Source organism: Eulemur rufifrons, chromosome 6, assembly GCF_041146395.1.
Source record: "Eulemur rufifrons isolate Redbay chromosome 6, OSU_ERuf_1, whole genome shotgun sequence".
NCBI classification, from domain to species: Eukaryota; Metazoa; Chordata; class Mammalia; order Primates; family Lemuridae; genus Eulemur; species Eulemur rufifrons.
The window spans coordinates 10,484,227-10,510,377 of NC_090988.1; the positions used below are offsets into that span (position 1 = coordinate 10,484,227).

General features: G+C 52.2%; 1 protein-coding gene across 12 annotated transcripts in view; it reads right to left on the reverse strand.

Moving 5' to 3' along the window:
• Positions 1–3,584: 3,584 nt before the first annotated feature.
• The window catches only part of PKNOX2 (PBX/knotted 1 homeobox 2), a 198,548-nt gene continuing 175,981 nt past the window's right edge, over positions 3,585–26,151 (reverse strand). For 7 of the 12 annotated variants that reach the window (XM_069468710.1, XM_069468712.1, XM_069468708.1 and 4 more), the window contains 6 exons: positions 25,054–25,183; positions 24,506–24,603; positions 23,575–23,694; positions 7,848–7,924; positions 6,783–6,961; positions 3,585–5,771 (listed from right to left, as the gene is read on the reverse strand). In XM_069468710.1, coding sequence (XP_069324811.1) covers positions 5,545–5,771; positions 6,783–6,961; positions 7,848–7,924; positions 23,575–23,694; positions 24,506–24,603; positions 25,054–25,183 — 831 coding nt within the window. In that variant the 3' untranslated portion in view covers positions 3,585–5,544. The remainder of the gene's footprint in view (positions 5,772–6,782; positions 6,962–7,847; positions 7,925–23,574; positions 23,695–24,505; positions 24,604–25,053; positions 25,184–26,151) is intronic. The other 5 variants (XM_069468718.1, XM_069468717.1, XM_069468716.1 and 2 more) reach the window with 3 other exon arrangements.

Consider the following 26,151-nt stretch of genomic DNA (forward strand, 5'->3'; position numbering starts at 1 on the left):
CAGCATGGTGGTGGAAACAACCACCCAGAAATTCACAGGACTAACAGGTGGATGCGAGACATACGCACCTGAAGTGAGTTCTCTGAATAATAAGTTGAAAAAAACATGAAAATGAAAAGGTATAATGAGCTACACATAACTGAAGGGAATTGTCTTAAATGGCTGATTGTAATGAGATGTACATAAATTGTAAGGCTTGTAATGAAATGAAAAAAATCATATTCTTGCCTGATAATACTGGGTGTAATGTCTACACCTGAAATAAGTCGTCTCAGTGCGTTGAGTGTAATGAGATGCACATAATTTTAAAGAGTGTAATGAGATGAAAAATAAATCAAACACTTGTCTTAAAATGAAAAATGTCCTAAGATACACACACCTGAAGGGCATTGTCCTAAATGGGTTCAATTTAATGAGATGCATTTAATTTGCAAAGGGGCTAAATGAGATTGGCCCAGAGAGAGGCTGAGAAATGTAAAAGTATAGGATACACTTGAAAGCGGTATAATAAAACCTGCTTCCTATGTGGTATGGAAATAAAACGCCAAAGTGGAAATACACAGAGTATGAGGTGATCAACATCCTCTTTGCTCTGTGCCTTGGCCTGGGATGCTCTGCAAAATGCATTGTCCCTTGTCCCCAGTCTGATACCAGGCACATAGTAGGCACTGGGGAATGCTTATTGAGTGCGTAGCTGGCTCAGGGGGTTGTAGTCTATCTGCCAAAATGAAGATAAAGGAGAAGCTATAAAGCAAGGAACTTCAAAAGACCGTGGCAACTATTTTCTGGGAGCAATGTTCCTTGAAGTCTTCAGGCATCCTGCCTAACGGTCTGGTCGTGGAACCTCATCTGCATCTACAACAAGCAACTCTGGTGATTTTTATGCCTCGAGGCTCGTGATTACCTATAGAGGCCAGGCAGGCAGGTAACGTATGAGTGAAGATATCTGGATGTGAGACACAGGCACACTTTGCAACGAAAGACAGGAGTATCTTCACTTCCACAAAAAAAACGCCTTCTCTCCAAAATTTTGTTTCAAAGGTGGGCTCTCCCTTTAGAACTATCTTGTTTTCTCACTCTTGATGGAGCAACAGGCATAGAGAACTGTTTCCCTTCTTCAGAACAACCACTTCAATATTAGAGGGAAAGGGAAAGAAAGGTGGGGGAGGGGAGAAGCATAGCTAACCAACCAGTCACCCAGCAGCAAATGCAATGCACCCTCAGCCCCAGTGTTGGGGAGACCACAGAGTGGCGACTGTCCAGGTGACCCCGAGAGCTCGCCTTAGGGAGTGGTGATTATTCAACTGCGCCCCTTCGTGGCCATGCGGAAATATAGGTCGCGAGTTGGCTCAGGGCCTAATTTTTCAGGAGAAACCAGGAATCTGATTTTTTAATGTTCAATCCTCTAACTTTTAAATGTTGGCACAATATTTTTAAAAACAATATATTGTCCAGACAAAACATATCTGCAAGCTGAATTTGACCCAAAACATCACAGTTGACCTCACAGCCTGTTTGCAACTCTGAATGATAAAATCTGAGATCACCGTGCTCAGCATACAGGCATGTCACAAGCACACTGTCAGGCTCCGTCTCTTTCTACTAGAATGTAAACTCCCTGCAGCCGAGACCTTTGTCTTTGTTAATCACAGTTGTATCCTGGCAAACTGCCTGGGACTGAGTTGGTGCTCAGTAAATGCATGCCGAACATGTGAACCACTCGCTGGGAGTGCGTCAAGAAGGCTGCGGTATGACTGAGTCTTCGCCCTCCTCCCCCTCCCCCTCCCCCTCCCCCCCTCCCCCTCCCCCTCCCCCTCCCCCTCCCCCCCCCTCCCCCTCCCCCTCCCCCCCCTCCCCCTCCCCCCCCTCCCCCTCCCCCTCCCCCCCTCCTCCCCCTCCTCCCCCTCCTCCCCCTCCTCCCCCTCCTCCCCCTCCTCCCCCTCCTCCTCCTCCTCCTCCTCCTCCGGCGCACAAGGCAGCAGGGAGGCTCCCTGGTCAGGAAGTTTAGCTCCGGCCAACCCCCATGAGCAGGATCTCCAAACCAGAAAGGTCCTACCTGATGGGCTGGGGCCTGGGGGCAGAAATCAGTCTGAATGGTTTCCAGGGCCCTGCTATGAGTTCCATTTTGGGGTAAAGCCCTCCCCTACCCCTCACCCTATTGTTCCATCTCTAGTATTACGGCGCATCTTCTCCTTGGGTTGGGTGGCATTTGCGTCACACACAGAGGGAGGCTGCTGTTTCCTCAAAACACAATCACTCACATCTCGAACCATTTCGCAAACCCCTTTTCAGTTGGCAGCATGGTTGAAAGATGACAGAACGAGAGAGAAAAATTAGGAGATGGTGGGAGAGGCAGGGACAGGCTACTCTGTAATTTCTTTAGACTAATGTTCCCTAAAGTGTGTTTTGTGGAATACCAGATATAACTTGAATAGAAGCGGGGGGGGGGGGGTAAATAAATCTGGGAACAGCTGAAACAAACAGGTTTCTTCTCTGCAGGACTTTTCAGAGCCTTTAGTATCCTAATGCACATTATGAAATTCTACTAGCAAAATATAATATGCAGTTAACCTTAGGCTAATTTGAGCATGATTTTTTTTTTTTTGTATATTTTTTAATAGCGTGTTCCTTGGAAACCACTCCTTTAAAAGATTAGTCTTCCTGACTCGGGGAGGTGAGGTGCTAATGTATCATCTTGTGGACTTGAGACTTTCTCCATCTGCCTATGGAGGGGTCTAGAGAGTTGGCAGGTGTGGTGGGGGTTGGCGCTGGGAGAGCAGTGACTCGGGGACTCCACCGGAGCTGCCTGGCGCCCGCTTTGCCTGCCCCTTCCCCATCTTCCGCCTGGCCACAGGGGGCCACCGGTGCGTGCAAACTCTCCGGCCTTTGTGAATGTGAGCGAGGACCTCCCCTCCTGCTTCTAAACAGATGCCCTAGACATCTCAGAAACACTGCCCAGGTAAGGAAACCTCTAGACTGAAGATGGCCCGGACGCCTACCTCCCCCTGCTGAGGGGAGATAAGCTGCCCCGGAATTGCTTCTTGCCCCGGGGATGGCAGTGCTGACCCCGGGGTTCAAGGGCAGGCTCCGCGGGACGCAGCTCCGAGATCGCCTCTCCCTCCCGGTTCCTGGGGCTTTTCACCTGCAGGGTAGGGAGAGGGGCATACGGAGGCTGGGGGTGGGGCCGTGGTGGCATAAGCTTCGAGGATGATGACTCCCGAGACCCAGGATGGAGAGGGGAAAGCAAAGGCCTTCGAGGGAGGTGGAGTATGGTGGAAGAGAGGGACCAAATTCCGTGCTCTCCGCAGCAGTGGAGGACTCGCCAGGAGAGGGCGGTAGAGAGCTTCCCCTGTCTTCTCGCCCTCAAGTTTACAGCTCACCGCACACCAGGTAAGTGTGCCACACCTGCTGTCTTCCTCCCCAGACAGGCCAACTGAGGTCACCCAGGAAGCCCATCTGCCTTGTCCTCTTCCCTGGGTAGTCAGGTGTACGCGGAGGCCTCCAAATTTTGTCTGTCCAGGGTCCCATTAAGGGAGCAAGGGACCCCTACAGCAGCCACAGAAAAAGAAAATTGTGCACCAGAATTATGATAGGTAATAAGATTTACTGAAAACTTCTCGGCCACATTCAGTACTGGTTTGGTGGATACATCAGAAGGAGGTTGCATAACATTAGGCAGGTGGAGGGGGCTGGGAGGAAGAGAGGTGGGCACGTGTGTGCGGTGTGCCTGTGCTGGGGGACAGGTGAGTGGAAGGGTGTGTGTGTGTGTGTGTTTTAACAAGGAAAACGAACCAGAAAAGGAAATGCATTTTATCCCACTGCACGTTGCAAAAGTCTCACACCAAAAAAGCTAGACTTTCCTCTACCTATGGCATCAAAAGGGAGTAAAAAATGATTGGATCACCCAGATTATAAATAAGGTTATTTGTTTCTCAAAAATCCTTATTAAAACATTAAATATCAGCTCTTTTGGGGGAGAAATACATTCATTTCAGGGAGACCTCAGGAAAGCGACCATCCTTTTGCTCCGCCCCAACCAGGTGGGGGAGGGGAGGCCTCAGAGGGTCCTGAGGGTCCCCTCCAGTTGAGCCAGGTGGCCACTCACGTGCTGCCACTGAAGGAGATGGCTAATGCACAATTTACAAATGAAACTGCACGTCCATTAAATTAAACCCAATGGAAAACACACGTGTGATCAGTCCTGTCATTCACAGCCATAGGGTGAGAGGGAACGGGAGGAGGGGTGCCAGCTGGGGGGTCTGGAAGTCGAGGGGGAGGGTGTGTTGGGGCAGACGGTGGAGGGCCGCTGCCTCCTCCCAGGAGCCCCACTCCCCAGTGCTGTGGCTCTGGGTGTGCGGAACGGCGAGGCGGATGGGGTGGGACGCCCCGCAGGCTCCTGGGTGCCGTCTCTCTGGGCCCTCCCCCACCTCGGGACATTGATGGGAAAAGGGATGTAGCACCTTCTTCAACCCCTGGCTTCCCCTTGGGCCGGATGTTTCTTTCCCATGTTTCTCCCGCCTTCTCTGAAGGATAGGATGAGGAAGGGAGGCTGGAGGCTGATGGAGCCGGCCTGGGAGCAGACGACAGCCTCTGGGGTGGTGCAGAGTCCCAGCTGGCCTGGTCCACCCTCTGTAGGTCTGTGAAGGGGGTGAGACATCTGAGGAGCTCCATCTGAGGGCGGGGACATCTAGGGTAAGACACCATTGTCCTGTTATAGGAGCTGAGTTCTGTGACCACCAAAGTCACCTTGCTATGGCTCCTAGCCCAGGGCCTGTCATCTCTTTGGCTCCTGGAGCCAACCCAGGTGAAGGGACTCCTCTTATCCTCCGACAGGTCGAGCCCACCAGCTTACAATGTGTTTCCAGGAGAGAGCGAAGGAGGCTCTGCTGGCTGCCACCCTCTCTTGCGAGTCCGCGGTGCTGTGCCCAGGGGTGGGGCCTTGGAGGGCTGGGCCTGAGCCCTGCGGACTGCAGGTCCCACCGTGATCTGCAAGATGGGACGCCTCAGGCCCTCCCACCCCTCTGCCCACTGGTCATGCTTTTGGGCTCCCTCCTGCCCTTGAATGTCTCTCAAAGGAGCTGAGAACCTTCTGGGGATGGAACCCAGTCCCCCTTTGTCTCTCCCTTTCCTCCTCAGTCTGTCCCCTGGCAAAGGCCCACTCTGCGAACAGCACCAATCCGCCTCACAGTGCAGGGCTTGTGAACAACTCAAGTCCTTCCGTGGGGGGCCCGTGGGTGCCATCTGTCCTCAGGGATTGGGTGAGTCCGGACATCACTCCTGTCTTTCTGTGCAGGCTGCCTGACCGGCCCCGCCAAACGGAGTCCTCCGGTGGTTCCAGGGAAGTGGGGCTGGGGTGCTCGTTGAAGCTTGGTGGTTGGGAAGGAGCAGCATGTCTCCTCTGCATTTCTTCAAGCTGCTGATTTTGGGAAGCTAGGGCCCAACTTCCTCGGTGCTGCCTGCCCGTGTCCCCTTCCCCCCTCCCCTGAAGACCTCCCGACAACACTCCTCTCCTGCTCGGTGGTCAGTGTCATCTGGGCTGCCCGGCTACTCCAAGGAGTCACTGTGTTCCAAGCCCAGGTCGCTGACATTCGTCGTCTGCAGCTCATCGGCCTCCTCCTCCAGCTCCTCTTCCTCCTCCTCTTCCATCTCATCCTCATCCTCTTCTTCCGTCCCATCCAATGAGTCGTCATGTGCAGCCATCATAGCCTGCTGCATGGCCATGGTGGCGTTGTCAGAGGACAGGGACTGCAGGTTGTCCAAGTTGATGGAACCTGCATGGCAGAAGGCAAGGGTCAGGGCGACACAGGGGCTCTGTGGGACGGGCCCGAATGGACTGGCTCACGGGGTGGTGACTCCTTGCTGCTGAGGCTGCCGAGCCTGAGCTGGACAAGTCCTTGGTAGGAAGGGTCCTATCTGTCCTCCAGCCAGCCTCTCTCCGCCCTGCCCGGAAGCAACACTCCCAGCTCCCACTTACTGCACATTTGCTATGTAAACATGCTAAACGCTTTTGACTTTCTAACAACTCTGTAAGCAGGTGTTAACATTATCCTCATTCTAAAGAGGAAACCGAGTCTCGGACAGTTAAGTCAGTAGCTCAAGGTGACACAGTCAGCAATGACAGAGTTGAGATTCTTTCCTAGGTTGTCCTGGCCCCAAAACTGTTGATTTCCACTGTGCCTCATACGATGACGGCCCATGATACAGGAACTGTGCACAACCATATACATACATGTATACATGAGTCCGTATGCGCATGCGCACACCTCCACCTCGCTTCCCACACGGAGCTATCTTCACGGGCCAAGCTATAAAATGTCTGGCTCATTGAATTATTCATTGTGCATTAGGCGACTGGCAATTAGAAAAGTGTATAAGGAGGGTGTGACGGAGAGGCTGGGAAAACAGAGCTCTTCCTGGCCTCCGTTCACAAGCCAGCTGCCTGCCTGGATATTTATAGATGGCCTTGGCTCTTGGGGCACTGTACAGACACTAGGGAACTCGGGTGGGTGTGGGTGTGACGAGGGGGCTCTGCTGAGCAGTCACCGACCCGGATGACCACCAGCTTTCCCTTGTCTTTGTGAGATTGCGTTTGGCTTGTTCAAACGTGTGCAAAAACATCCCCCTCTTTCAGGCTTTGAAGGGGGGCAGGGACGGGTAATCACTGTGACAGGGCAGCGACTGGGGCCCAGGGAGTAGCGGGTCAGCCGTGGATCTTTGCACAGCCCGACCTGGGGGAGCTCCCCGCCAGCCCCCTCCTAGGGGCGCTCAGCCCCAGTTCTTACCGTCGGGGTTTGTCCCCGGGGCACCGCCCTGCTGCTGCAGCACCCCCGCAGCAATGGAGTTGGGCCAGAATCTTTGGGTGGGCCGGTGCTGAGACTTGATCTTCTTGGCTTTGGGGGCAGGGTCTGGGTTGCTGGCATCAAGCATGGGCTGCAGGATGCGCCTCCGGGCATTGATGAACCTGCCCGGGGGTGAAGGGGAGACCTGGTTAGTCACCACCTGGGTGGCCTTGGGGCGGTGGGCAGAGGGCTAAGCTGCCTCCAACTCCACTACACAGAACAGACTGGGGTTCCGACCCGGGATGTAAAAACCCAGCAGGGAGAGGGGCCCTGGGTCCTGATGAGTTCAAGAGATCACCTGGGGCTTGGTAACCCCAAAGTGGCACCGTAAGAACACGTGAGGAGGGGTCAGAAATCCCTACTCCAGACCTGCCAGGATTGAACAGAGGAGGAAAGAGCCGTAGTCATGGGCACCGACCTCTGACTTCTCTCCAGAGGACTGAGGGCTCAGACCAGGGGCCCCAACTCTGGAGCCCTGAGCTCACTCTCATCCAGCCAGACCTGGCTCTCCTAGCTCCCTATGACAGCCCAGCCAGACACAGAGAAGGGGAAAGCGGAGGCCCCGGTGGGCTCAGAATGGCGACTCTTCCTCCCCCTTCCCACTGCCAGCCTTGCAGAATGTTTGCGCTTCAGTCCACGTGGGGGTGAGGTAGACCAGATGACCGCTGGCAGCACCTCCAGTTCACAGATGCAGGCATGCCTGTCTGTCTTTGCAGCACAGGTGGGCTGGATGCTCAGGTGGGGTTGGGTTTTCCAGTCAGCCAGAAGCTTCCAAAGATGTGCCTAACACAATGTCCCAGCAGAGGGCGCTGAGAAGCTGCAGATCAAGCTACAGGTGCCACTGATGATTCTGGCTCTCTGCTTCTGGCTCAAATGGGAGGATGGCATGGTAGCTGGGCTGAGACTGAGGCACATCCAGGCATTCTAGTCTCTTCCCTGCGCTCCGTTCCCCGGCCAAGCATGTGGCCCCTGGATCTGAGAACCTTTGAGCAGGTGATGCTAACTTACCAGTTATTTACTTGCAGGAGGGTGAGATTGGTCTGGGCTGCGATCTGCCTCTTCTCATCCTCCGTGGGGTAGGGGTGCTGAAATGAGAGGTGAAGGGCTAATGAGGGCTGGGCACATAGTGGCCTGGTCCCCCTGGAGGCTGTGACCGCGTCAGGGGCACTCCCCTGGGCCAGGCAGCCCAAGGGGTTTGGGAGCCCAAAGTAGGGCAAGTGTCCTGTTTGTTCCCCAAAGAGCATGGGCCTGGCGCTTGGAGGAAGGCTGCCTCATGCCCGAGACCCCACATTCAGGAGTGAATTGAATCAGTTAATTCAATTTAAATTAACTGATATTTACTGACTGGCTACTACGTGCCCAGATTTATGCGAGGCCTTCCTCGGAGACAGAAGAGAAATATAGTGGTAAGTGCTACTTGTACGGTACTTTATAACCTGTAAGACGCAGTCATGCACTGAGTTTCACTTAATAAAGCACATCATTAGAACTTTTAGGCAGGTTCGGTATTGCTATTCTCACTTTACAGAGGAGGAAACCGAATGACTTCTCCAGTGTCACCCAGATGGCGGCACCAGCTCAGTTCTGATCTGGCCCAGCCTCCCTCCCATGGTTTCATGGCATCACTTTGTAAGACTGGGTGGGGGTGCGGGAGCGAGCGTGCCCGTTCTGCTCCAGGCCCCGGCACGCTGCAGCCCGTGCTCCGAGTGCATGAGTCTCCCTCCCTGAGATCGTGCTTCCCGCAGGCACCAGTGTGTACTGATTAACGTGTCCTCCCAGTGCCTGCCACCCACACATGACAGATGCCTGCTGAGCGAAAGAAAGCAACACCAAGCACTAGAGGCTGCGGCTTGGAGAATGAGCACCATAGAGGCTTAGAAGGAGGAGACATGCGTGCTGTCCAGGGCAGTGGGGAAGCCTGAGCAGGTCACATGAAAGAATGAGGTGTTGGGTGGCAGTGGGAAGAGGGTCCTGACCCCATGAGGTGGTGAGCCAAGAGCATCTCTGGGTCTTTCTCAGGCCTGAGCCTGGTGCCTGGCACCCAGTGGGTGTGTGGTACCTGAACGAGTCAGAGTTTTGTCCTGGAAACTAGGGGAGATTAGGGGGCTCTTTGGGTAGAGGACTGAGCTGTCCAGCATCCTCAGCCCAGCACCATTCCTTTTGATGGGAGTGGTATTAGAAAGTGGTGCTTGGGCTACCTAATGCCCCAGAGGTTAGGACTCACAATGTGGCTCTATCGTGACTTGCTGAGAAATCGTGGTCATGTCACTTAACCATATGTCATAAAGTCACCTAACGAATAAATGAAATTATACTTGTAAAGTGCTTAATAAAAGGCAGCTCTTCATACTATTACTATCGAGCAGTGCCGGCGAGGAGTTAAGGCTCTCTAAGGAAAGAGTTTGAGATCCACAGCCTCGGCTGCACTCTCACTACCGGTGACAAAGGTGCACAACCTCTTCAGTTGGCGTTGGCATGCCCTGACTGAGGCAATCGGGATCATGTGTTGTTTTAATCCCCACCGCTGACCCTGGCCGCCATGCCAGGGCAGCCAGGACTTGTGATTCATGCAACGCTGGGATGCTAACAAGAAGGAAAGCACATCCGTGTTACAGGAGTGAATTGCATTCTCCGGGAAGGAGCAGAGGGAGGCTGGGGGAGAGTTGCAAGCCCAAGGGGCAGAGAGGCAGGGACTCTGGGAATTCTGACACCTTCTGGGGACAAGAGGGTGCTCAAACCCTACCCCTGGCTGCACGGAGTTCCAGCCTCCCTCTTCATGGGAAGGAGCCAAGCAGCCTCCTTGTCCATGGCCAGCTGGCGTGTGGACAAAATATGGTAAAAATATGGGGCCTTTCTGGCCTTCCCAGCCCCCACCAGGCGCTTTCATGCCTGATGCCTTTGCACATGCTGGCCTCCCGCTGCGATGCTCCTCCGCCCACCTTTCCACGGCACACTCCTCCGAGCCTCTGTGAAGACCTGTCACAGGCCCAGCCCTCCGTGAGGCCTTTCCCAGCTCCCCGGGGCACAGGCGGTTGCTGCTGCCTCTGAATGATTGCCTCCTGCCCCCTGGGTGGTAAGACTTGTCTCCCCCACCGGCCACGCACTGCTCTCAGGCAGGGACCCATCTTATCGGACAGTGTTTATCTCCAGCATCCAGACCAGTGACAGGCAAAGAGGTCATGTTCAACGACCATGTCGGGAACAGATGAGTGAACTAACACAAGGAGATGGAGACTTGTTTCCTGAGCAGAGCAAGGCTGGCTTTTCTGACCGTGCTGGTCCACCCACCCATAAATGCTGGGGGCCTGCTGCATCCTGGGTGCCGGCAGTGAACGGTATCTGAAGTTAAGAGCTCACAGCTTAGACGGAAAGGAAAAAGCGGGGGGAAAACCGTCTTTGAAAGGGCAGCCTGTGCTAATTACCCCTTGGTGGTAAGAGAAAGAAGTTCCTAGGGAGGAGGGACTTCAGTTGAACTTTGGAGAATGACCAAGCCATTCTAGTGGAGGAGGGATGGGCACTCAGGCAGGAACCTTGCACTAGGGCTTGTATTTCCGCCAGGCAGATGAAAACCTCTCCCACTGGTAAAGGCCTCCAGCCTTCCTTGGGAGGATACCGTTTGCTGTCTCTAAGGAGGCTTCTGCGTGGGCCCCCGTTCTCACTGGATGTCACGAACACACAGCTTAACATGCTCCCCCCAACGAGAGCTGTAAGAGGCAGTGTTGCCAAGCACAGGCTGGTTATTGTCTTGGCAATAAGGATATAAAGTCCTTACCATTCCCTAGCACAAGTCGCCACCTCCTCTCCCTCCTGGAACCAGTGTCTCAGGAGGCACGTGGTGGAGGCCATGGGGTGAGCAGCAGCATTTTGCCCGGCCTTGGGAACAGGTGTGTTGGCCAGAACATTCCTGGCACCACATCTGAGTGCTCCTGGGAGCTGTCCAGCTTGTACACGCCTCAGACCACATGATTCCTAAGGACAGAGTCAAAATAGTCCTGGCTCCTGGACAGACCGCGATTGGGTCAGCGCTACTTTTTTAGCACAACTGAAAAGGCTTGGGGCCAAGGACGGGGAAAAGGAATCAAATGAGATCATGGCAAACCACCAAGCCATAGTAGCTGCTCTCTAATCGTTATTTGGAGGAACTCCCCTAGAGTTGGAGGGAAGGGCCCAGATGGTAGCTCTCTGGAAGCAGACAACTCTTCCTTGGAAAAGAGGTACAGCACAGACCAGAAAACTGCAGATCCTTCTCAGGGCTGGCCTGAAGCCTCGCACATGAGGTCGTGCTGCCTGGCGGTAAGGAGCCTTTGGAGAGTTGTCAAATCCTGACCCCCCGCTTGGCAGCTGTGTGGCCTTGTCGTTTTATGTCTTCCATCCTGGGCTTCCTTGGCTTAAAATGGAAATAGCAAAATAGTGCCTACTTCTTAGACTTGGGGGATGGTTTCATGAGATGATGCAGGAGAAACACGTGTGTGCTGTTAACTCGCCCTGAGCAATGTGCTCCAGCGTCCCAGACGTCATCCAGTCGAATACTCGAAGTCTCCAGAGAAGGGAATTGTGGTATTTATAATACATTAAGTATGTGTTTCACAGCCCCATAGTTGCCACCGGGAAGTTCCTTTGAAATCTAACCTGAACTCTTTGCCACCTCTCCCCGACACCTCCTCTAGAGCCCCATAGCTCGAGTCTCATCTGGGCTGAAAATTCACGCTGAAGACGCCTTTCAGTTGGAAGAGTGAGTTCCGCCAGGGGCCTGGGTAAGAAGGAAGCCGAGCCAGTGCGGGTTCGCAGGTCCCAGGCCACGTCTTTCACACAGAGCCCCCTGGAGATTGTCCTTCCACCTCCTCACCCATGCACATCTCACGGTGAGGTGGCCAGGTCACCGAGGGACACAGCACATGGGCAGCCTCAGCCTGTCGGTGCCAGCAGACCCTGTGCCGCGGTGGAACAGGGCTCGGAGCCGTCAGTGAGCCTCTACCCGCTTTCCTGCCGTCCCCAGCACCGCACCGGAGTCCACCACACCCTTCCTCCCTTCTCCTCACTCCTGACAACCGTGGGGCCAGGTCTGCGGGCCACCAATCTGCGGGCGTGGTGCCACTCTAGAAGTGCCAGGGGACCACCCAGAGGGGGACAGCCAGCACAGCGAAAGGCCCCAAAAAGACCACATTCCATCACATCTAAGATGCCACCAGTGGTGGGATGCACCTGATTTCAGAGGTGCTAAAATAGGAAATACTGGGCCTTCTGGAATGGAGAGAAGCACTTATTGTCACCCAGGGACTTCTCTTTCCACTGTGATTTGCCCTCATTCACACCTTCCATTCTTTTATTTGCTCTCGTTTTTACCCCTGCCCCTCTTAAAATTGTGCACACCCAGAAAAGTATAAAGGACTAAAATGTTCAGCTTCACGTATTATCACAGAGCAAGCACCCAGGTAACCACCCCCAGGTCAAAAAGTAGGATAAACCAGCACCAGCCCCTCCTGCTCCCCGCCAGTCACCTCCCCAAAGCTCACCTGGCCTTTAGGTAATTACTTTCTTGCTTTTCTTTATAGTTTTACTGTCTGTGTTACATCCTTAAATGTGATGGCTGAGTTTTGCCTGGTTTTTAACTGTATGTAAATGGAATCATTTGTCCACTGTTGTTGTGTGAAACTGCAGCTATTTATTTTCATTGCTGTATAGTTTTCCACTGTGAAAATCGACTGCCCTCCCATTCTCCTCCTTCCTGCAATTTCAAAACTGTTCTCTTTCCGTCTGGTTTCTATTTCAATCCATCCCTCCCCGTGCCAGCAAGATTGGTTCTTCTACCTCCCCCATCCCCACCCCTCCTTAAGGCGAGCCCGTTCAGATGCCCTTCCTATGAGCTCCGAGCGCTTGCCCTGCCCGGGAGTCCTCACACCGCAGGGTGATCTGTTTAGTTATCTGTCGCCCCAGTGGACAGCGTGCACGTTTTTTGAGAAAAGGACCACGTCTTTCTCTTCACCCCTCCCTCACCAGTGCCGGGGGAAAGTGCCTGGTGCACGGGAAGGGTTCAGTATGTACTTGCTGAATGAATGACGAGGGGTAACCAGGACTTCTCACCATTTCCTCTCGTCTGTGGCACGAAGGTGGGGCAGCTGCTCCTACCACTGATTGTTGAATGCAGATGGGGGGTGGAGGAGGAAAAGAGGGAACTCAAAAGTCCATCGAGGCACACTGCTCTCCTCCCTAAAGGGGTCCTGCAGGCAGGGCTGTGAGAAGTAGGTGAGAACATGGGGGAGCCGGGGTTTCAGTCCTCGTCCTGCCTCTCGCCAGCTTGAGACCTTGGGCACATTGTTGGTTTCCTCTTGTACAAAAGGGGGGAAATAATTCCCCCTGCCTCAAGATTGTTATAAGAATTAAGTGAGTTAATATTCGAAGGTACTTAGAACAGTGCCTAGCATACTCTTTGCCTGCTTGCTAAGTAAATAAATAACAAATCCAATAACTCTGTGCCTCGAAGCACGTGGCTGTACCTCTGAAGAAGCCACTGGTTGTTCCCTGGCAGAGGGCAGGAGCCTCCCGGCGGCCCTCTGTGCGGGTACAAACGCGCTCCTTTTCCCGGCGGGTTTTCCTGCAGCAGAGCCTGGGCCGGCTCCAGCCCCTGCGCACCGTGATGGGGGCATTTTCTCCTAACCTGGGTCTCAGGCTTCTCGGGGATGCTGTGAGGTTGGAAATCTCCTGCAGCCGTTTTTCAGGTGGAAAGTCCTAGAGCCGCAGGCTCCCACAGGATGTGTCCTGTGCGCTCAGCACCACCCAGGTCCCCCCCACACTCTCTTTCTCCTCAGCGCGGCCATGCACCCCTGCAGCGGACGCCCTTGTGGTCCACAGGCTCCGTCCAGATGGAGAAGCACCGATCCTCCTCCTTCCCTGCAGACTCGCTGCCATGTGGCACACACCTGGGGCTGCAGCTGCACCAGGGCGCGCTCCGACACTCCCTCCTGGGGAGCCGGAGGGCAGCTTCTCTCTGCACCCCTATAGCAAAGGGTGGGTGGGAGAAAACACTCTCACGTCACAGGCAGGACTCCGAGGCCCGGCACAAAGCGGTGAAAGCAGCCAGAAACCCAACCGGCCTCACTTGCAGCCTCCTGGCGTGCCTTACATCAAAGCCCTGCTGGCCCTGAGCAGCATCTGGAGTGAAAACAGTCACGGCCACGCACGTGACAAGGGACCACGTGCGTCCCCAAGCTCCAAGGGTGAGATACGGGTAAAGAGGATGTCATGATCACAACAGATTGGAGGGAGGGGTCACTCCTTTTGGTCAACAAGAATCACAGTGGCATTTATGATCATCTGGGAGATAATTACCATCCAAAACAATTCCTCCTTCTTGTCTTCCTATCCAAGCCTAAATCCTTGCCATCCTTCAAGTCCCAGCCCAAATGCCAGCTCCTCCAACCAAGCCCCAAAACCAACATCTCAAAATTGCACAGAGCCCTAAAGGTCCCTGCCTCTGGCCTCTTCCACGTGGCAGGAGCCCTTTATACCAGCACTTTTCAGCCAATGTACCCAAATAAGGTACAGGTGTGCAGAGATAGTGACATCCTCGGCCCTGGGTGTGGCTTGGCAGGGTCTGGGGCAGCGAGTGTTCCCTGGCTGGTCTCTAGCTGTGAGCAGCCCCATGGGTTTACTATCTTTTCTATATGTGCTGTCCTGGAAAAGGTGCGACACTCGGCCCTGAAGGGCCACCTTCACACAGTGCACAGCCCTTTGCTCTGATGGTTGGGAGGGTCTTTCTGTTGAACTCACGTCTGCCTTCCTACTCATCTAACCAGAGTCCTCTGAAGGCTACAGGACTGCCTCGCATCTAATCCCACAGGGCTTGCCTAAGGTTTATGGCTAACTTTAGCTGACCACTTACAATGTACACAGTATTCTGCTAAAGTACATGACGTGTGTTCTCATTGAATTCTCAAGGCACCTGCGAAGTAGGTGTCATTATTCCCATGTTACACATGAGAAAACTGAGCTCCGAGGAGTTAAAAAACTGGCCCCAGGTTATACGAGTAGCAAAGGGCAGATCAGAGCTGGGATTCACACCCCCTGCGTCTCTAACCACTCTACCTCCTCTCTGCACCGCCTGTCAGGAACTGTGCTTCCCAACATATTATTGATCATCTTCTCCATAGGTAGGCATGGGCATCTCCACTTCATGAATAGGAAATCAACATCAGAGAAGCTCATTGACCTGTTCAAGGTCATATAACAAGTAAAAAATAGAGTTAGGACCAACTTCAGGTCTGTCTTCCTCCAAAGCCCCTGCTGCCCACACTACACCATGCTGCCCTGAAGGGACGGGCAGCCCCTAGTTTTCTTCTCTGCCAGCCAAACATCCCCGGTCCCTTAACCGTTCCTCATATGACATGCTTCCTGTTCTAGTCACTTGAACAAACATCTTCCCAGCCTGGCTGCCCTTCCCTGGACAGGACTGTCAAAGGACTTTTTGCAACGTGATGCTCAGTCCTGGTCACACTATTCTGGATGTGTCTGATCAGCACAGATGGTCAAGCTCCTCTCGCCTATATTGGTTTCCAATTCCTTTACCCCTAGAGTGTTTGTTTGTATAGTAGCACTGATTGCATCATGGGCTGACCTCTCTTAGTTTCTGTGGCATAATTTATTCCCCCAATTAAATTATCAGCCCCCTGAGTGTTGAAATCATGTCTCATGCCTGAAACTTGGGTGTTAGTGAATAGATACGTTGTTTGGAACGTAGATCACATTTTCCTATAGAAACACATTATTTTCAAAACAAATAGTCTTCCTGGCTGGTCCCAAAGGCCGATTTGGTTAAAGGTCTGTGTTCAAGTGGGGAGGGGTCCACAAGTTCAAGCAGGACAAGCAAGATCGGGGGCAGAACTAGGCCTGGGTAGAACTCTGAGGGCAGTGAGTGAGGGGGCTCAGCATCTCCCTTTTGTGCCCTGTTCTTGTGTCCCAGAGTCCTTGTGTCATCCCACAGTCAGCATTCTGAGTCTCAGGTCTCTGGCTCCTAGGACTTCAGGGTCAAGCCCCCTGAAATTATGTTCACAATGATATAAAATGATTCTCAAAACAGACATGTGCCTGCAGAGGCTAAGAATGACTGCTAGATAAAAAATAAAAGAAAGAAATTATCTGGACAACTAAAAATACATAGAGAAAAAAAAAATTAGCCTGGCATGGTGGTGCATGCCTGTAGTCCCAGCGACTTGGGAGGCTGAGGCAGAACGATTGGTTAAACCCAGGAGTTTGAGGTTGCTGTGAGCTAGGCTGACGCCACGGCACTCTAGTCAGGGCAAAAAGAGTGAGATTCTGTCCCCCCCCAAAAAAAAGAATGACTGCTAGAAACTTCTCTAGCACCCCATTCTGGCTTTGCTCCCCAAAATGCTCTGTTAAAAAGTGTTGTAATCTTCATGTTCTACCACCAACAAGCACTGGCGTTCTTCCCACAGAGCTGATCTTAGCTGAGTGGGATTAGAAAATCAAGCTTTTGAACTAATTCCTACTAAGCTGTAAACAAATGATAACCTCATAGCCTTTCTTAGGCATCGCGTTTTACAGGGATTGGATAGTTTAAAACAGGTCTCTGATTAGTGGAATTTCAGAGAGTGTAAGGAAGGTAAAGGAAAAAGAAGCAGATAAGGTATTCTGGAAAAGAATGGGCCAGTCTCCCTAAGCCATTTCCTTGCTTTTTCAGGGTTTTTAGTTTCCTCCACAGATTTCCAAAAAGTTTCACGATTTCTCTCAGCATTTTCCAAGGCAGGGCAGATCACAGGAACTCCCAGAGAGAGAGGGTGGAGGATTCGTACCAATGGCTACGCCTGTGTGAGGACAAAGTACCTTCATGTCCACCGTCTTATTCTATCCTCACAGCAACCCTAGGAGCTGGATATTGTGATTCCCATTTACAGCAGAGGAAACTGAGGCTTAACAAGCTCAAGCAACTCCTCCAGGTCCCTAAGCTGGGTGGAACGGGTGGTGAAACTCAAACCCAGGTCCTGCCAGCAGGTGCCATGTCCTTTCCATACAACGCATGGCTTCTGTTTATAAGAAACATCCCAAGCCAGGTGTGCAGGTGGGTCCTGTAAGCAGGTCTTTGACAGGGATAGATCTAAACACAGTCAGCCCTCGGTATCCATGGGGCATTGGTTCCAGAACCCCTCGTGGACATTGAAATATATGAATGCCCAAGTTCCTGATATAAAATGGTGTAGTATTCGAATATAACCTATACACATCCTCCCATATTCTTTCAATCATCTCTAGATTACTTGTAATACCTAATACAGCGTAAATGCTATGTAAATAGTTGTTATACTATATTATTTAGGGAATAATGACAAGAAAAAGTCTGTCGTGTGCTGAACATGTCACATGTTTAATACAGATGCAACCATCCATTTTTTCTTTTTGAACATTTTCGATCTGAGATTGCTTGAATCCACGGATGTGGAAGCTATGGGTACAGAGGACCGACTGTCATTCCTTCAAGACTTCACACAATCCTCCGCACAGGGAAGGTGGCAAGGCATGCAAAGAATGCCGGGTGACCGAGGCACCCAGGTGCAGAGGCCACTGGCTGGATTTCACCCCCACGCACCCTCCTTGGCCAGGGGCCCCGTGCAGGGCACAGGCTGTACCCGGGGATTCAGCAGCTGTTTCCCTTGGCTGGACTGAGCCCAGCAAGTGAGGCTCTAGGGCTGTGGGGAGGACAGCCGGGAATCTGACAGCGAGTTTCTAAGATACGACAGGCTCAGAATCGTGTGAAGGACACCATCTTCATGGCCTCAGTACTTAGAAGCCAAAAGGTAGACACAACCCAAATGTCCATCAACTGACAAGAATGCATAAACAAAATGTGGTACATCCATACAATGGAATATTATTCAGCTACAAAATGGAATGAAGTCCTGATACATGTCAGGACACGGATGAACCTTGAAAACATTGTGCTAAGTGAGAGAAGCCAGACAAAAAATCCACGTGTTATGATTCCATTCATGTGGAAAGTACAGGATGGCAGATCCTTCGGGACAGAAAGTGGACTGGTGGTTGCTAGGGCTGGGGAGTAATGGATAATGAGTACAGGATTTTTTTTTGGAGTGATGAGAATATTCTGGAATCAGATGGAAGTGATGATTGCAACACTTTGTAAATATACTAAAAGCCACTGAGTTGTACAGTGTAAAAGGGTGAATTTTATGGTATATGAATTATGTTTCAATTTTAAAAGTCATACAGAGAAGGCCCTGGATGCTCTTGTACACTCAGCTTTTGTGACTAGAGCAGACTTCATACCGGGGCCCTGGAGCAGGGCCCTCAGCTCTGCGTGGCTGGGCGGTGGCTGGCAGAGTGCTGCTAGATGCCACACCAGGCTGATTAATGTGATGGATGGGGCGGGGGAGAGGTCATAAGGCAGTGTCACCGTGAGGTTCTGAAAACAGAGGCTGGGCATATACGATTCCTGCATCTTTCCCAGGACAGGGCTCTGTGGCTCAATGGAGAGTTAGGGTCCCCTTTGCTTTGCCTAGACTTTGCATGGGAGCCAAAAGATGTCTGTGGTTTCTTGGTTAATGTGGAAGCAGTAGAACCGAGTGGGTAACAGATTGGAGCCTAGAGCTGCACTGATCTGTGTTCAAATCCCGTGCACCCTTATCAACTGTGTGACCTTGTGAAATGTTACCTTCTTTGTGTCTCAGTTTCGTCATTGGTAAAATGAGGATAATAGTAGTACCCATCTCCCAGGGTGGCCGTGTGGGCCACCTGTGATGCCGCATTCAAGCGCTGAGCATAGACTCGGGCACACTGTAGTGGCTGATGCAGGGGTGGCTCCTTAGGGGGATGGCGGGGCCTGCTGGGGCCTGGTTTCCTCTCCAGGGTCTCCTCGCACACAGAAAAAATTCTGTAAAGCTGCTCATGTACATGGGTGGCAGCAGCACAGGGAACTGTCATATTTTTGGATGAAAATGGCAGGTCAGGATGACACTGGGATCTGGAGCAGAGGGGTGGGGGCAGAAGCTGGGAGGGAGAATAGTGTCTCTCCATCCTCCGTGGGGAGAACCCTCTGCCGGGCCTCTCGCCCTGACCTGGGTTTGCAATGGAATGATTGCTTCCAGCAGGGGTTTAGCCTCTTTCAGCCAAAACCCAATAGCAAGAAAATGTCATTGGATTCTTTAGGGACTCAGAAGCAAGCAGCTAATGGATGAAACTATCCCAATCTCACTGCAGCCTAACAGCAAAAAGGCTCTGGGATTTCACCTCCATCTCAGGAGCTTTCTATCATCTGAATGCATTTCTGCAGCTGCTAGTGCCACAGAACAGTGGAAATGACAAGAAGCCTCAGACATAGGACAAAAGGAACCAAAGAATACTAACTTCTGCCCGAGGCAAAGAAGACAACAGGAAAAACCAGTATTTACTATAGAAGGTTTCACAACCAATCTCTATTTAGCCAAGTTTGCACTACGCAAGGCTCTCTCCATTTCCTCTGCAAACCGTAGAACTGCTGTCCGGGACTCTGAGTTCTTGAGATAAGTAGGCCACCTTGCACAATGTTGATCAGCCAAGCTATCTGCTTCTCTGGAAGTCAGCAGTGTATCCAGACTGGTTTAGGCCAACTCTATGTATTACTGTAATTATGGAATTTAATGAACTATTCTATAAACCAATGAAATATGAGTGCAAAGAGTTACTGCTGCTAAGAAAACTACGTAGAAAGCTTTCAAAAGACCTGAGACGCAAATTTAAAAGCTTAAAAGTGCTGAATAGTTAGGGATTAGATGAGACAAACGTAAAGGATTGGAATACATGATAAAAACCTAGAAAGATCCTGTAGACAGATTAGCTCCCAAATGTCAAAGTTCTTATTCCACTTTAAATAAAGATGGAATTTATAGATGTTACATTATAGCAGATGTTTATGCAAGTAAAATGACAAACATTAATCGGAAAAAGACCTCGGCCCTATATCAAAAGATTAGCAAATGAATATATACAGTATGTATATCTTCTAAATTAACATAAGATGTGTCTTTTGAATGGCTGTTCTTTTCTTAAACCAACTTTTCCAATTAACCAACTAACCAATTAGTTGTCCCAGCTGCACTGGATGTGAGAACATCTACTGGGGTCTGTCCTAACTTCATACTGTTTCTCTCTTTTTCCTAAAACTGAGCACCTACCATCTGCCCAACACGGCGTTCCCACAGAGTGTCTTTCTTAAGAACCACAGCCTCAGAGTTGTCCCTCAGACCGATGATGAAAACAAGTGGTATTTAAAGTGGTCCAATAAGATTGGGACGAGCGTCAAACCTTACCTTCTTGCAAATTCCCCCGCCCCCTTGTACACTAAGAAGAAACAGGCTAAATCTTGTATAACCCAGATTTGCCCAAACATATTTCACCACGAAACCCCTTTTTGGGAACAACACCTAATAATTCTTGTAAAGGTAAATACTTTGGGAATCAATGCTGTGGGGCTCACAGAAGAACATAATGCATGAACCCTATTCTTGAGAAATGTATAAGAGAGTCAGAGACATAAGACAGACACGTAAACACACAGAATAGGTAAGTAACATATTAGTCAGTGTACTCTTAGGGCCAAGTGACAGTATAATCCATAGATGTTATAGATCAAAACAACAGATTAGCCTCTAATGTTCACAAAGTTTGGGCCTCAGCCTCAAAAGTTTGTTCTTGCTCCACTGTTCTAGACAGTTCAAAGGGAACTTATTTCTTAAGTGCTACAGGCCCGGCCTGGATCTTTTTATGTGCTACCTCATTTAATTTTCACAACCTTGGGAAATAAGTATCATCTTCTTTTTCCAAAGAAATAGAATCAGAGTAATCAGGCAGCTAGTGGGAAGGCCTCAATTCCCATCCTGATCTGTCTGGCTTCAGAGCCTGTCTGTTTCCCACTGTGCCCAGTGACCAACAGCCTTTATAGCCTCGTTCCTGAGGCTGGGGCTTTAGGGTGTGTGTCGCTATGAGTATGGATACCCAGGCTGCTCTGTGGCCCAGGCAGTGTGGCCCAGACCTGGCCTGCGGAGGATGGCGCGGTGTGCTTGTTTCCCTGGAGGAGCCTGGACTTCTCCCCTATCTCTTCCTCCCCTCCATCCAGAAGTTCTGAGTTCTGACTTTAGAGGCCCCGTGGCCATTACAATGAGTGAGGCATTAACGGGGGAGGACTTTGCCAGTGTTAAGTGCTTTACTAATAGCACCTGCACCTGAACACACTCCTGAGCTGGAGGGGACGGCAGGGGTGGGCAGGAGTGTGCAGGCAGAAAGCTCTTCCTCATGCTTCTCGGCAAATCCTCTACATTGTCCCAGGTCCTTTTTGCAGAGCCTTGCTTGGTCCTCCCTTCCTTCTTCGTTTGTGCTCAGCTACTACCTCCTCCCTCTTCACCTCTCCCTCCTTCTGCCTTCCCAGGTCCGGGGTGGAGAAGACCATGGAGTGGAAAGACAAGACCCTGAGCCGTGGAGACTGGCAAGGAATGCAGGGAGAGGTGGGATGTGAGCTGAGGTCCCAGGTGAGAGCCCAGGCACAGTCGTGAGGGACAAGAGCCGGGTGACCCTCCAGCCTCAGGCTAAAGACTCTCAGGGGTAAGTTACAGGTGGCAGGTGGAAGACAGCTGAGGGGTAGCCCACAGGCTGGGGTGGTGGGTGTCAGTGAGGGGGTGCTGGTCTGGATTCCCCGGCTCCTGGACAGGGGAGTTTGTCTTATAGCTTCCTCTCTCTCCTACACTTGCCTTTTCTGCACCGCTAGAAGTGAGGCTGTAGGTGTGTTCACATCAGTCTTAAAAAATGCATGGGGGTAGAAGGGGGCAGGGAGGAAGCACCTCAGCGTGCCAGGGTCTTTGCAGTCCTTTCATCACTTCCTCACAATCTTCACAAGAAGTGAGTGTGGCCAGGTTACAGAGTGAGAGGTAAAGCCTAGATTTCAACCCAGGGCTGGCTGCCTCAAAAGCCCGTGAGCTTTCTACCACACCCACCACCCTACAGTTGGACATCAGCCCACCACAAGGAGTGGAGCCAGATTTAGCTCCGCTGGGGCTGCAGGAGGGAGCTGTGCTGCTCTGACCTTGGTTGTGACAGGCCAGTGCACAGAAGATGGATCCTTCCCTAGGGAGCCCCTCCTCCCACAGGGGGGTTGGGAGCTGTAGCATGGACATGGGGCTCATGGGACCACCAAGTCCATCTGAGCCCACTGGCTCTCTGAAAATTTGGGCAACCAGAATAGGTAGACACCTGGGCATCCCCACCATGAGCTTCAGCTACTACATTGGAGCTGCTCCTTAGAGGCCCAAGGCTGGACGTGTCCCAGTCCCCTGGCTTTATCACCTAGGCTCAGGGGTCTCTCCAGCCTCCTCTCCTCACCTCAACCCTCAGCCTTCCAGCCCCCTCTCTCCAAATTAGCTTTCCATTTTGAAAACTCTAGGTTTCCAAAGTAGGAAATGCTTTCAAAATGTGCTCATTCAGCAAATCCCCGGGACAGCCCCAAGTCCCTAGAGCTGAGCAGACACTTGGGGGAGATGCAGGACCCTGGCCCTGGCCCCACACGTGTTGCCTGTCCCCTGGGTGCACAGGACCAGCACTTCCGAGTCAGGCTCCCTAAGACCACAGTCAGTTCTGTCACCACTACAGTCTGAGAACCACTGCCCAGCCCTGGTCCCCGTGGCTTCCAGGGACTTTTGCACTTCAAATTACAGGCTATTGGCTGGCTGATTAATTTCTGTGACCCATTTGATTTCTCTCCTTTCTGAAGAAGGATTTCCCCTTATTCCTGGTTCTTCCCACAGTTGTCTGGCCACTCTCCACAGTCCTGTGGCATTTGTCTTGCATCTGTGTATATATACACTGGTATGCCAGGCCGGGAGCTTGCAGACTGCTGGCAGCCGCTTGTGGTCACAGAAACTACCCCCACCCTGGGAACACACACACACACACACACACACACACACTTAGCACAGGCACAGTCGTTGGCCTTTCTTTCTTTATCACTACAGCCCTTGAAACTGGTGCTAAGCAATTACGATTGTCAAGTCCTTCCTGACATTCAACCAAAGGCTTGTCTTTTGCAACTAATGCTGCGCGCGCGCACACACACACACACACACACACACACACACGACGACTATCACATGCGCGCACAGCAGGCACTTTAGCAACACTCCATGTAAACCCGAGGCAGTGTGCGACTGAGGCTTATGAAAGCAACTGTCATGTGTCCTGTAGCTGAGCCTGTGACGTGAGGAGCCGGGGGACTCCAGCCTCGGCTGCCCCTCCAGAGTCAGTGTTCTCAACCTCCCTCCCCCGCCCTGCTCCGCTTCCCCCAGCGGTGAGGACTTCAAGCTGTGGCAGCGTTGGCACGTCCTTCCACGGGAGGGGGTGGTGTGGGCGTGGCTGCGGGCAGGAGGGGGCTCTGGACAAGTAACCACCCCCACTGAACCTAACTCTGCTCACGAACCAATGTTGAACACTTGCCCAGGGCTTAACTCTCATCAGAATGTTTGTCCCCATTGCCTCATTTGTTGTCACCCTTTCTGAGGCAGTAGCAGGAGCCGGTACTAGAGAAAGCCTCCCCTGGCCTGGCCTCTAGAGGGCGTCCCCACCAGAGAGCTCTCTCCGTGGCTGCGCCCTCTGCGGGCTCAGAGACAACGGCAGAGCCTGGCGCCCACTCGGTGGGTTATTCGTGCCCCATGCCGGGACTCCACAGCCCCAAGGCACACACACTCACCATGAGATGCTGGAAGAGCCAAGAACGCATTATATTGGTGGCATGCTTGGGCAAGACTCCTCGTTTGTTCTTGGACTTCTTATCCTCATTGTCCAGGAGGGAGGTGAGGTCAAGGTTAACCTTCAGGGCACGTGGAGAAAAAATCAGCATCAGCAGGCTGTGAGGCTGGGCTAGGGACCTGTTGCCGTGGTGACGGACGGCAGGCTGCCTGCGCTGCCAACCCCTTACCCAGCCCCTTCTCAGGGCCCAGGGGGCGTCGCCCTTCTCTCTCACCCCACACCAGCCCCTCAGAGAAAGGAGTTGAGGCTTGGCTAGGGGAGAGGGTAAGAAGGACAGGGGAGGAGAGGTGGGGGAGGGAGAGGAAACAGGCCCATGCAGAGTAGATATGAAGAACGTGCCATAGCCATCCAGGCATTGTTAGCATTTCTGTGGCACTTTACAGTTTGCAAAGGACTTTCCTGTGCATCGCCATGGCTCACCCTCACAGCAGCCCTGTGGTGGGCAGGGATGTGTGCAGTCAGTACTAAGCCCCCTCTTATCAATGAGGACTCTGAGGCTCAGGGGGTGACGTGACTTATCCAGGATCACAGAGTTGAGGTCAGATTTCAGGCTCTGACTTCAGACCTTTCTATGCTCCCTTTGTGTGCGCACTCTGTGCCACTGAGGTACACAGCGGCTGGGTCAGGAGACCAGGCATAGGAAGGAAGTGCAGGATCCTTTGATGTAACCCCAGGAGGCAGCACAATCCCAGGAGCTGATAAAACCTTTCCAAGACCCAGCTTCTTATCTGTAGTAGTAGGGGAGATGATTCCTCTTAGAGAAGTAATGAGGATGAAATGGGTGGCTTGTATACAAAGTGCCTGGCAAATAAGAAGCAATTATGATCGCCCTGCCCCACACCATGCACGTGTGCACACCTACACACACTCACCTGTGTGTTCTGGATCTGGATGGCTCCCTGGGGGATTGCTTGGGTGACCACCTGACCCTGGGAGGTTACCATGGTAACCGGTTGGTATAAGGCTCCACCTGAGGAGACAACCAGTTTTTGGGTGCCCTGCCGTGGGGCTGGGTAGGAGTGAGGGCAGGCAGGGTTCCCTCGGCACTCACATGTAGACCCTCTACGCTGGAGCCCTCGGGTAACAAGGCATGGTTCTCCCACTTGTAGGGGAGGCGTGAGTGGGGGTGTGTCCAGAGCCGAGGGCGGAGCCTCTGGAGGGAAGTGTGTGGGGGAAGGGACAATAGTCTTACTTAGTCTTTGGGGGACTGATGAGAATTTGACCCAAATTTGTTCCAAATGATCACAATTGGGTCTTGGCACTCCCATCTATAAACCTGCAGAACACTTTAGTCAAGAAACTGAGCTGGGAGCCGCTCTCTGGGCAGAGGACAATACCCACCCCTGGATTCCCCTCAGGGCCACCCTTTCTCCTCCCAGGGTGTTCCCGACAATCCCCAGTACCCGTTCCCTGCACCGACCTGACACGACTTGTGAGTTGACGGTTGTCATGGCGATGTTGCCCTGCTGGAGCGCTGAGGCTGGGACCACAATCCCCTGGGGGTTATTGGAGACTCCAGACATGGAATTGGGGGAATTCTGCAGGAGGTCCTGGCAGTGAGGGAGGCGTGGTTGGTGACAATGTCACCCAGAACTTAGATGCTACAACCCCAAAGTCCTCCTCTCCCTTTTCCCCTTCCTGCCTTCTCTCCCTCCTCGTTCCTGCTCCTCCCCTGACCCAAATCCAGAAGGCAGTTCTCACGGCTTCCTAGAAAGAGTGAATAAGAAGTCTCAATATTAAAAAAAAGAAAAACACCAAAAAACCAAAACCAAAAAACAGTCATCCATATAACCATTCCATTCCCCTGCAAACTTGAGACACAACTCATCCTATATGCTAGTGGTCTCTACCCTGGCTACCCTTTAAAATCTCCAATATCGATGCCAATGCCTGGGTGCAAACCCAAGAGATTCTAATTTAGTCAGTCAGGGGTGTGTCCTAGGCGCTGGACTTTTAAAAGCTCCCAGGTGATTCTAACGTGCAGCCAGGCCCAAGAACCTGGCTTTACCTGGCCAGCACCTATTTATCCTGCAGACACCGAACCTCCCCTCCCCAGCCCCCATCTTCACACGCCTCCATCATGGTGCTGACTCCAGTAGGCTCAAGCGCAAGGCAGCCTCCAGCATTTACCTTTGCATCCTTAGCACCTAGCTCAGGATCCTAAGACACTCGTTAAAAAAAAATAAAGCTGCCCTAGCCTTTGCATCACTTCATAATCTGTCTTCTAAGGGCATCTTATATGAGCCTCTGCCGTCTTTGGCATGTGGCATCGATTCTTTTCTCTGCCTCAGGCTCCCAACGCAGAACTCCACTGGAACAGACTCCCCTTTGCCCTACATTGCCAGTCAGCAGACCATCCTTGCCGTTGGCTTTGGGGTGGCCTAGTCAGCTGAGAAGACACCGTTTTCTGGCACCCTGCTCCCCTCACCATTCCCATTTAACAGTTGGGTCAGGAAGTCCCTGGATTCAATGAAGAGGCCTCCAAGGAGGAGTAACAAGCCCTCCTCCTTTCTGGGGA